The sequence below is a fragment of the Pleurodeles waltl genome, chromosome 5 (genome assembly GCF_031143425.1).
Source record: "Pleurodeles waltl isolate 20211129_DDA chromosome 5, aPleWal1.hap1.20221129, whole genome shotgun sequence".
NCBI lineage: Eukaryota > Metazoa > Chordata > Amphibia > Caudata > Salamandridae > Pleurodeles > Pleurodeles waltl.
Genome location: NC_090444.1, coordinates 76587891 through 76600539, shown reverse-complemented (window position 1 = coordinate 76600539; position 12649 = coordinate 76587891). Strand labels below are relative to the sequence as shown.

The window sequence follows — 12649 nt, the reverse complement described above, 5'->3', positions numbered from 1 at the left end:
AATTGTTATACTTCATGAATGTTATTATTATGCTTATCTAAAGTTTTTTATGGATGTTTGGAGGTTCACCTATGACTTGTCAAAATGTATTTGCCCAGCATTCGCTCCACACGCTAATCGTTGTTTTGGTCACCGGGCGGCACTGAGGAGAATCCCTTCACAACGGCAGTACGTTTTTCCTTGAAGGCCATTCTGGGCCTGGTGTTCGATGTGCACTTTCCTGGAAGGCCGTGCTGGGCCTGTTGTTAGCCGCGCACATCATTGCAGCTCTCTCTCTCCTTTGGCTGCCAACTCAGACTGCCACGGTCAGTTTCCTTCTTCCTGCCGTGTTTGACAAGTGCCCGCCTCCACTATCGTTGACACACCCTCAGGTCCGCCTGCCTACTTGGCTCACTCCAATGGCTCTAGGCAGCTAAATGTAACTGTTTACTTTCAGGCCCACGTTCAAATGTAACTGTATTTCACTACATTTGATTCTTTACAAAATAATTTTGTATTTAAATTTTAAAATATATTGGTACTAAATTATTTTTAACATACATACATTTCATTTGGTGGCCCTCGTTCTTGAATACCCATATAAATATATATATTTATGTATTTAAAAATATAGAGAGTTATTTTGAGGACGGTGAGGCACAATTATTCAAAGAACGTTTAAATACTTTTATCAAAGATTCAGTACAACAGGCTGTATCAAATTCTGTGTCTAATACTATCAAAATATTTGAGGTTTCCATGAAAAAAATATTGGCCAATGATGCTACAGATATTAATTCCAAAAAGTCCAAGACACAAGTGGCAGATGATTTAAATGCATCTGAAGACTCTCCTCTGCAATCTCTTGCAAGCTAGTGGTAGTCCTAAAAAATTTAATTTTCATTTCAATGTGACACAGTTACGGGACGCATATGATGATGTGGGTGATTCTGACAGGGATATGGATAAGGATGATCCAGACATAATGATCTAGTCTGGTCCTGTGGAGAAGAGGCGTAAAACGTCTCTTAATGAATTGGGAGAGTCATCTAAATGTAATAATAGGGCTGATGTGCTACTTCAGTTTGCAGGTCAACTGATGTTTGATCCTACTCTTAATCCATCACCCAAATACCACAGAATGGTAACTGTGTGAATATGTGTCCCTTTATGTTTCAAACAAGTTGAGACAGCCTCTAGATAAAATATCACCTAACAGAATTAGTTCTGAATGTCCTCGTCCTTCTTTACCCAAAAACATCACTGCCACTCCTACCATAGAGCCAAAAATGCTTTTATTTTTTATAAAGTTTGGTAGAGATCCTAAGAAGGGCGTAGGCAGAGTGTGGACTAATTGTCAGGACAGTTTGTTAGATCTTACATGTCCTCATACCACAATCTTTGATCCGTCAGAGGAAGCAAGGATTGAGGGCACCAAAATAGATCCAGTCACCTTGTCTAACTGGGCTCAGAGAGCAAACTGCCTTTTAGGAAACACCAATTTGGCAATGGCACAGGAAAGGGGCAAAAGCTTCCTTTTAAAGATTAGCCAAAGTTAAGCAATCTGGCAACTAAATAAGCGAGTCTATCGAGGCAATATATTTATGAGGTGGGTCTTTGCGACCTCATAGCGAGTCGCAGAAGGTGTCTGAGGTCTGAGACACCTTTCTGCATACCAATTTGCGAGTTGCAAATTGTGAGTCGGAAGGACTCGCAATTTGCAACTCGCAAATTGCTTTCTACCTACATTTGGCCCTTGTTTACTATTCTCTTGGCCTTTTCTATTGCAATGATTATAGCATTTTTGTTTCAATACCCTTAACTGCTTTGACAAGAAAAGAGGACCTGTAGCTCCCAGTCAAGACATTTATAGTATTACCTTTACGTGATTGGTTATTTTCTCTTTATGACAGCATTTTGTAGTTGTACTAACAAGCATGCTGGAAGTTGTCATTTATCTTGGCTGCTATTCAAATAAATGCAAGAAAAGTGAGCACAATACTTACCTCCGTGTCTTTAATAAAATCAAGACTTTTTTTCACTAAAGCTAAGAAAATCTACATTTAAGTTGTATTCAAGTAATAGTGACCGTTTCCCAATGTCACGCTGGGCTCGAGTGCTCATTCAGATCCTCAAGAGCACGGTGCATTATTGGCACGTGTGAGCAGCTGTTGTGGAGTGACATCCCTGCGCAGGATGGGCACTTGTGTAAGGGGAAACCACGTGCAGCATGTAATGAGCTCACCAACATAGTTAAAGTATTCCATCATCATCCTCAAGTGTTGTGCAATCTAAAGAAGGAATTATAAAATGAGAAGATATTAGGATGAGTGGATGATGTGCATCATTAATGACTGAGAAATATGAAACGCTTAGGCTTCTTTTTTACCAGTGGTGGATTAGATAACTTCAGATTCCATAAAATGTATTTTTGTGTACCATTGCTCTTGGTGTGTGGTGAAGGGTGGACTCTGACATGGTCCAGTCACACTAGTGAAGAGAGGACGCAGAACTATTCCCCACACCACACAATGTGTACTCAGAATATAAATGTAAATCTGCCTTCAATTCCTTTAAATTGGACAGAATGGAAAGAATATTTTTTTTAATTACATTTGAACAACTGACTAGGAGAACAAGGTTTTGCGAGAGTATTCAAATACATTCTCTTGGCTCAGAGAGTTTGAAAATATATGATGAGGCACCAAAGAAAGGAGGTGCAACGGATTGCGATGTATTTGACTGTGAATTGAAAGATTTAGATGCCTATTTTGCATCAAAAGTATGTATTGCCACAACCAGGTACAAGATATTTCAACAAGAAGAAAATTAAAGCATTGATGAATATCTTACTGCATTGAAGACATTGGCAATTAAAGTAGATGTCTAACATCACAGGATGAGTTGAGTAGGAATCAGACTGTGATGCATGCTAGGAGTATGAGTGAATGGGGGTTCAGAGTTGAAAGACATTCTAACAATTGTACCTAATGCAGAGTTGTTCCGCAGACTTACCAAAACTGTTACGTCTGGAGCTCCAAGTGTTTTGTGTGAAAGGGTTGGAAAGCTCAATGCACAGGGTGAAGAAAAGGGAAGCAGAAATAAAAATGTTCACCTTTCAAGTGATGGCTCACAGAGGTGCTACTGATGCGATAGTTGTAGTCACTTGGCGTGTCATGAAACGTGTCCTGCATTGAAACACTGTTGCAGTTTGTGTAGCTTTAAGGTAGGATGAATTATCATCAGGAAAGGGCCATAGATATAAAAAATGAGAGCAATGTTTTTAATACAAAGAAAAAGGTGATGGACAAAATTTATGATGAGAAGCTGAGACACAGAAAACCCACATGCAATTTGTCTGTTGATGGTGTAATGATTGATGTGATAGCAGATTTGGAATCACCATACAGAACTGTGGAAGAGAGTATTTGGAAAGGGACATTTGTAGAAAAATTGGGAGAAAGGTTATATGAATAAGATATTCAACTGGATGTATATGGCGGAGAGGCTAGTAAAATTCTGTACTACCATTCATTGATTTTTAGATAGAAAGAAGGAAGACATTATGAAAACTGTGTGTCACAAAAAAGAACCATCTGTTTGGGTTGGCCCGACCAAGGGAATTACATATTATCTTAGCCCCAATTGGTCCTGAACAAGTGTTATTAATGGATGGTGGAGAAACAACAGAAAAGAAAATGTTAGAAAAGTTCCCTAGAGTTTTTAGTGGGCAAATACATAAACTGAAGGGGTTTGAACATAGAATAGCTTTGAAAAATGATGCTCAACTAAGGGTGCACAAAGTTCAGAACAGTCCTATCTCATTGAGCCAAGAAGTGACCACAGAGTTGGAGAGACATGTTTAAGCTGATATCATTGAGCCTATTGAAGAGACCAGTGGGATTTCACACATTGTTGTTGCATGACATGCAAATAGGAATATTTGTTTGTTGCTAGATCTTAGGCATTTAGGGCCAGATATAGGTACAAAGAAATTACCGACTTGCAATTTGCGAGTATGTGCGAATTGCAAATTGCGACTTCCTATTTGCGGGTCGCAAAATGGGGTTGCAATCTTTGCGAGTCGCTAACGGCTCGCATCGCTTTTTGCGAGTCGGAAATAGGATTTTTGCATCCCATTTCCAATTTTGCACAGTCGCAAATAGCGATTCGGGCCATTTGCGACTCGCAAAACTTTGCTACATATGGCCCTTAAATATTAAAATACATTTTAATCACTTTCCACTTCTAAAGATTGGAGAAATGTAAGCCATGATTAAGGGGCTGCAATATTTTTCTACAGTCGTTTTATCTTCAGAATATCACCAAATTCCTCTATAAAGAATGCAAACAATTTACTAGGTTTATTGCCCAAGATGGTCGCTTCCAATTTAAACTTATGCCTTTTGATGTAGCGTCCACGTCAACAGTTTCCCAAAGACTTTTGTTTAAATTGTTCAGAAAGCTGCAAGATATTGATTTCTTTCAAGATGATATTTTGGTGATCGGGAGGAGAAGGCAAAACTCAATGAGCATTTAGAGGAAGTATTGTGAGTGTTGGGAGGTAAAGAATTGGCTGTGAGATTTGCCAAGTGTAAGTTTGCTGTTGCGAGTGTAGCATATAGAAGGCATGGGATCAGTGGTGATGGTGTGAAACCTTGTGCTCATGCGGTTGAAGCCATCAAAAAGCTTCCACCACTGAGAAGCAAGAAGGATATTAGAACAGTTGCACACACTGAAGAGGTCTATGCCAAATTTGTACCAAATTTTTCTATGAAGTCATTCCACATGAGGCAATTCTTAAAGAATAAACACAAATTTGCACAGCACAAGGAGCATCAAATAGACTTTTGAAGAATTAAGCATGATAAAGCTGAATCTTCTGCACTTCAAGGTTCTGTTGCAACTGCTATGAATGTAATGACAACTGACGCTAGTAAGTGGGGACTGCAGTGGTAACTCAGAGGGATGGTAATGGAGGCATTTTTATCTAGGATGCCAGTCAAATGATAAAGTGTGAGACCGGTGAATGGGAGGACTATCAAACTGATGCAGTACATGAGATGGGTAATCCTGCCATCAAGGAAGAAATCTAGGATTCTGAGTATGAAAGAGATGAAACGCTATACAAGGTGATGGAGCATATTAAAGCAGGTTGACCCTAAAATGACAAGCTGGATGGAAAGGTTAAACCTTTTTGGAAGTGAGAAATGAGTTTACTAAGGAAGGAAAATATATTGGGCGTAGAATAAATCCACTCAGTGGTCTGATAATAAGTAATACGAGATAGATTCATGAAGGTAATTTAGGAATCATTAAGACCAAGCAACTGTAGAATGTTTGTATTAGTGGCTTGGTATGGATATAGCTATTGAATAATTAATGAGAGTGTATGAAATGTGAGGGATTGAATATGTCTTTAAGAACATTGAGACCACCCAGGTGCGAAATGAATTTCCTTAATTTGCCCTGGGAATGGATCGCTGTGGACACTAGGAGGCCAGGTGGGTGGAATTATAGGTACACTTTGGTCATGGTGACAGCATTTTATCAGCTACCAAAATATGTACAGGCCTCAACGTTACTAACTTGAGAAGGGGCTAACTTCAAGTTACACAAAGGTGTTAGTGTCAAAGGCCTAGAGCCGGGTCATGCATTGAGCCGTCATTGAACTGAAACATCTCAAGAACACATGACATTACAGAAGAAAGTGATGGTGTCTCTGAGCAGAGCAGTAATATGGGCATCCTTTGGCCCTCTTACAGGAGTCTTATGCCATTCAGAGAATGGGTGGCCAATCTGTCAATCAAAGTGTCAGGCACTCAGAAAAACTGCCTTTTGAAAAAGGGCTAACATGGTTTGGGCCGTAAATACCTCAGAGGCAATGGCCTCTGATAAGTTGGGAATGTCATCTTCCCGTCAGTGGGAGTTATCCAGACTTCCTTCAGGAGCATGCACAGTGGAACAGAGCCATTGCTTGGTGCATGTGCATTAACATGTTTCTATATTGACAAAGCTATGTTCTTGCTCTCCAGTCCAGCAGTTAACCTCACATTTCCTTAGCTTTTCTCCAGCTCCTCTGTTGCTCTATTTGTCCCAAGTATTCTCTCTTTGTCCTGCTCCTCCTGAGGCCCCCAGTCCCTGCATCATTCCTGATTACTCCCATCCTTCCCTCCTGTTGGACCAGGCAGTGTCCTCTGTAGCATTCCTATCCTACATCCTCATCAGCAGTCTATCAACAGTGAAGTCCCTCCTCTATGCAACCTCTGGCCATGGCTTCACTATTACGCTCTCCACAGTTTTTGGCACTCCAGAATCCATTGTGTCTGTGTTTTTTCCCCTTCACACTTTACAGACACATTACACACTTGTCAGACCTTGCAGAGAAATTACACCCCTGTCAGACTTTACAGACCTATAATACCTTTGCCAGACTTTACAGACACATTACACCCTTGTTAGACTTTACCAACACATTACACCCTTGTCAGACTTCACAGACACATTACATCCTTGTCAGACTTCACAGACAAATCATACCCTAGTCAGAATTTATAGAAAACTTTACACAGTTCACGGACACATTACACACTTGTCAGACCTTACAGAGCTATTACACCCCTGTCAGACTTTACAGACCCATAATAACTTTGCCAGACGTTACAAGAATATGACACCCTTGTTAGACTGTATCAACACATTACACCTTTGTCAGACTTCACAGACACATTACAACCTTGCCAGACTTCACAGACACATTACATCAATGTCAGACTTTACAGACACATTACACCCTCGTCAGACTTCACAGGCACATTACATCAATGTCAGACTTTACAGACACATTACACCCTCGTCAGACTTCACAGGCACATTACACCTTTGTCAGACTTCACAGGCAAGCAGTCATTGGAGCACTGAGTCGACGTACCTGCTGTATCTTCTTATTTCAGTCAAGGCAAGGCCTTCAGTGGTCGGTGACTCTCTTTAAGAAAAAATAAAATTGTGTTATTTTGTGTTGCAGTCCAATTTCTCTGAATTCATTGTTTAACCAAAACCTAAACGTTACCCCCCCGTTAGTTACCATCTAGGTTGGTGAATGGTGCTGACTGCAGGGGGCGCATGTCGTGGCACAGGCCGTGCTACTTGGGCATGTGTGAGTGAGTATGAGGGCCCAGAGGAGAACGTATCCTACGTGTAATCTCCACTGACGTCACTGCGTCCACGAGGGACATGGGGTTCAGAAATCCACAGTGTCACTCAATAAAGGCTCACTTGGCAGCAAGGAGCCATGCTAGACCCTTCATTTAATACTTTAAACTGATATCCTGCTGCAGAGGGAGTCTGAGACATGGTTGGCTCATAGAGAGATAATCAGTTTATCATATGGTGTCAGTATTAGGAAGCCTGAAGGCAGGGGGCGCCACTGAGTAGTTTAGAAATAAAATAGCCTATCTGTAGTATGATTCCGGAGTTGGAATCCATGTAATATGTCTCTTCTAGGAACCTAGGCGCTTCCTAGTCAGGAGACAGGAAAGTTAGAATGACATCCAATGCCCATCTTCCAGAGTCCAGTGAACCAGGAGCTCAAAATAATACCTACATTCAGAGCTCTGTTGCCTTGTGTCTGGCTCTAAAAAACACATTGGGCAGACAGACTAGGGGTGTGTGGACACTCAGGGCAAAGACCACAGACGTGTGTCCAGCTCTGGTGCGTCCAGTGTGCACACAGGTCTACCTGCTTCTAAGAAGGCCTAGCTCAAGCTTGAAGTCTGTGTAACCCAGAGATTGCCGGATGTTACACAATTTACTATTATTACAGAAAAACTGTCAAATAATATCTCTAAATATTTCTAGAATTCCAAATGCTTCTCTTTGTAAACGCTACACAAAGAAATTAGCAAATTACATATAGTTTTTCGTTTTTTCTCAGTATTGATTTGGTTTATAAGGAACTAACAATAATATTTCAAATCTCACTAAGGGAAAAGTCAAATTAATTTCCCAAAAAGGTGTATGTTCACTTGTATTGTAAGTGGGGTCCGGTCAGCAATGCAACAACCCTTTCTCACTCACAAAACTGTATGTAGGCAAAGATCAGCAAAGGGATCTACCACTCCAGTCGAAGGGGGTGTAGGGTGGGATTAGGAAGGTGAGCGTCTGGGCCTGAGGTATACCTAACGTGTCTTAAAATGCCTCCATGGACGTCCTTTATGGGTCGCCAGGGGTCGCAGCTGCAACCCCTGGCCTGCCCTTTGCAACCCCTGCCACTGCCTCTGCGACCCCTGGCCTCAGAGTTGGCAAATTATGTGCCAGCAACAGAGAGGCAGCTGGGGCTCCACTCTTTTTGTTTTCTGTCAATTTCTATCACACTAATAGTGAATAATAATATTGTATTCAGTATTAGTGTAAAAAAATGGAGCACAGTTAGTTGGAAAATGCTCTTCCATGGCAGCTTATGTATGTAAAAAATGCTTTTAATTTACGTTGTGTGCTTGCTGGAAAGAGTGTGTTCATAGGAGAGCGTGTATGTAAGTGTGTATGTGTAATTATGTGTGTGTGAGTGAAAGTGTAGGTCAGAAGGCCACGTGATGTCACTTCCGCTACCCCTGGCACCTCGGTGAATTGACGTCTGTGGGTCCACGGTGATTACTAGGAGGTCCACGGAGGTTGAGTTCCCCAGGAAGGATGCTCTACCGGAGAAGACCTCAGGGCCCATTAACAGTTGGGAGATTTTCTGCCCAATAATTGCTGTTTCCTACAAATCCCCACATGTTCTTGCATGGTACTCCAGATTTACAGCAGATCTTGTAATCCCAGTTCAGGTGGTAATCAGAATTACCGGCCAAATGAGAATTACAATGTCACACATAATTACGCCCTGGCTGGTGAAGCCATTTCTACAGAACCCGTTCCCAACATAGTTTTACTATTATGCCTTTTAACTACGCCAAAAAGAATTAAATGTTCCGAAGTCTTACATGTCAGAGGATTCCACAGCATCAAACGGGTACATATCCTCAAAATCCCTGCCAAGAAAGATGCAGATCGGGACATGTTAACTTGAGAAGCGTCTGTCACACAGCCTTTGGTAATAATTAGAACTTAGAAATAAGAAATAGTTAATTTAACTTTATTGAAATCCCCCCACATAGAAGATATAAGCTGGAAGGCTATTGCCACAGATCCAAGTAATAATCCTGACATTTCCCCTGTTGGTACATTGTCTGCATTACCCAATTTTAGTACGGACTCACCCACTGCTTTAGCTGAGCCTGTTGACATGTTATCAAGGTATATATCCTGGAACATAGCCGGTCTGGAGTCCAGCCAGTGTATTCCTGACTGGAGGGACTTCATTGATCAGGGCGAGATAATTGCATTCCAGGAAACATGGGCTATCACACCGATATTTCGGGTGGGGTATCTGAACTTTAGCAAGCCAGCAATTAGAGGCCAGAAAGGGCGTCCTGTTGGAGGTCTTACAATTTGGGTCCGCCAAAGTGCGGGTCTAAGAGTTGAAGAAGTGTCAATTGATAGTCCAGACATAATTGCCTTAAAGATAAAGTCCAACCAAGGTACAAACATCCTGTTGGTTAATATTTATGTCAGGGGCCTCCAGGGAGGAAGGGTTTCCCCGACCCTCCTCCTGTTGGATGACATTTTATCAGGATCAACGACCGATGGCCACAAGATTGTGATGGGGGATTTTAATACTTGTTTTGAGCCCTTGGGTATTGAGGATGGCCCGCTCACCGAGGAGGAGGATCTATCCTGGGGTATTCCCCAACTTGAGATACCCTCGATTGCTAAGTGGTCGAGCTCAGCCACCTATATCAAGGGACAATGCCTGGATATGGGTCTAAGAGCTGTTAATGGAAGGGTCAAGTCAGATAGGAAGGGCAGGCATACGTTCAACAACGGCAGACACAGTAGTCGTATCGACTATATTTTGGTCGATGTGAGGCAGTGGTTTGCAGTTGTTGATATGCTAGTTACGGAACGCCCAGAGAGTGATCATGACCCGCTGGTTTTCACCTTAAGGGATTCCAGCTTTCAGAGGTCAGAGGGTAGTGGTCCTAATATAACAGCACGAGAGGTCATTGTGAGCAATGACATGCGCAGGGTACGTTGGCCCAAAATAGCCGTGGACGCTGGGGCCCGTAGGGCGATAAGAACCTTAGTGTCTGGCTCTGTGGAGCTTTTAAACAATTGTGGCTCACAGGACGAGATTAACAGCGAACTTATACGTACCCACTCTGACTTGTTTCAGGAACTTAAAAAGTTGTTCATCAAACATATCCCTAAACAACCTAGGCCCAAGAAATACTCATCCCCTACTTGGTTTGATAAAGAGTGTAGTTTGACAAAAAGAGTTCTCTTTGAGGCTATTAAAAACAAAAATCATAGCCAGATTAGATCTTGTAGAAAACTCTATAATGAGGCAAAATGCAAAGCAAAACAAAAGTGGGATGAGGAACGCTGGCTTATGCTGTCAGAAGCCTGTGGTAAACGCAACATGCAACAGTTTTGGTATCTCATGAGATGGGCTATCTCGCAGGACGCCCACTATAGCCCAGCATCTGTCTCTAATCATCAGTGGGTAACATTTTTTGAGGATCAGTTTAAGTGTTATACAGTAGAAGTGACTATACCCTACCGTCTTGAGCCCGCGGAGCTGTTACTGAAGTTATCAATTGCCTGCAAAATATTCCCAAAGGGAGGGCCCCTGGCCCAGATGGTATTCCAGCGGACATTTTTTTGGAAGACCAGGACCTATGGGTACCTTATATACTCCACCTGGCGAATGCAGTTGCTGCAGGCGCTAAAATTCCTGATTCATGGTATGGGGCAGAAATCCTTCCTATATACAAGAAAGGCGATCGCTCAGTACCCTCAAACTACCGGCCTATCAGCCTTATTGATGCGATCCAAAAGATTATAGCGCGCCTCGTCTTAGGGAGGATACAGGAATGGATAGCAGACTCAGATATTTTGACTCCGTTGCAGGCGGGCTTTAGACCTCATGTAAGCACCCTTGATCAAGCCTTTCGTTTTGCCCTCTTATATTGGAAAACAGTTTTTTTGGGTAAGGGCAAGTTATATGCAGCTTTTGTGGATCTAAGATCTGCATTCGACTTGGTTCCTAGGCCTAAATTATGGGATTGCATACTGAAACAGGGAATGCCCAGGGCTCTAGTGCGACTCCTAGTGAATCTTCATGCACACACCTATGCCCAAGTCCGCTGGGGTAAGCCTGGCGAGGTTACGGACAGGTTCCATGTTTTGAAAGGTGTTAGACAAGGATGTGTCCTGGCTCCCACTTTGTTTTCCCTGTTTATTAACGGGGTTACCAAATATTTTGCAACACATCCCACGGATGCTCCCCAGATAGCGGGAATGAAAGTACCATTGCTCATGTTCGCGGATGATACCTTGTTATTATCAAAGACTAGGCAAGGGCTCCAGCAGGCCCTACTCAGATTTGAGTTATTTTGTGACGAGCATGAGCTAGAAGTAAATGTTTCTAAAACAAAATTTATGGTACTAAGAGGTCGAACACAAACTGTGGCAAGGGTCAAAATGGGTGGTGCTATTCTTGAGCAAACTAATGAATTTACATATCTGGGTGTGCATTTTAGTGACAATTTTAGTTGGAAACCCCAGATTGATATCCAAGCACTTAAACATGCTCAACTAGGCGGAGCCCTTCTTAAGGAATATAAAAGATCATTTACCCGCCCGATGTCCCCACTTATGGAAATCTATGGGTCAAAAATTCTTCCCTCAGTCTTGTATGGGGCAGAGCTTTGGGGTTATAGCAATCTGGACCGACTGATGCTGGCCCAAAATAGATTTACAAGAGGGGCGGTTGGTCTTCCAAGGTCATCCCCACGTATTCCGCTCCTTTATGACCTTGGGCTTCAACCGGTGGAAGACCAAGCCAGATTTCGGCCCTTGGCCTTCTGGCGGAGGTTGTGGTCTACCCCAGAGCTGTTATTATATGCGAAAGCATGTCTCGAGGTAAGGGACACCCTAGGATCTGATAAGATTGGCTGGTTTAAGGGTGTTAGAACCTCTCTTTGTGCCATGGGTCTAGGTGCCCTTTGGCACAACCCTGACTCAGCTACCTTTCCTTCAAAAAAAGTGCTGAAACAACTATATTGGGAATGGGTGGTAGGCACAAGACACTCATCCCTTATAGGTAGTTCCCTTACAACAACATTTTTACACGTGAAAGATGCCTCTGCAATTGAAAAGTACTGGGATGTTATAACAAAACCCATGGACCGTAAATTATATCACCAAGTTAGAGTGGGCTCATTACCATTAAGGTGTTTAACCTCCACCTGGGGTACTGGTGGCCCAGATAAATGCCCATTGTGTACTGAAATGCGGGAAAATGTGAGCCATTTGTTTTTTGTTTGTCCATTATATGCTGCCCCAAGGAAGAAGTGGTTGGTACCCCTATGCAAAAGTCTGGGCACTCAATCGGCCGAGACTGCTTGTAGGATCCTTAAAACTGATCCTTCACCTACTATAGCAATAGGGGTGGCCAAATTCCTGGGGTGGGCATGGATAATTCGTTTTGAATCACTAAAACAGCTACATGTTTTAGATAAGTAAATTATCCTGAATTTTAGAACTGAGCCTTTTTAAAGTAATGTAC

At 42.3% G+C, this 12649-nt stretch overlaps 1 protein-coding gene across 1 annotated transcript in view; it reads right to left on the bottom strand.

The window, feature by feature from the left end:
- LOC138295370 (cGMP-dependent protein kinase 2-like) overlaps positions 1 to 12649 on the bottom strand; it is a 256512-nt gene that overhangs the window by 68141 nt on the left and 175722 nt on the right. Inside the window, exons 11-12 of the mRNA XM_069233613.1 lie at positions 8961 to 9008; positions 6911 to 6964 (exon numbers count right to left, since the gene is read on the bottom strand). Of these exons, the coding sequence (XP_069089714.1) occupies positions 6911 to 6964; positions 8961 to 9008 (102 nt within the window). The remainder of the gene's footprint in view (positions 1 to 6910; positions 6965 to 8960; positions 9009 to 12649) is intronic.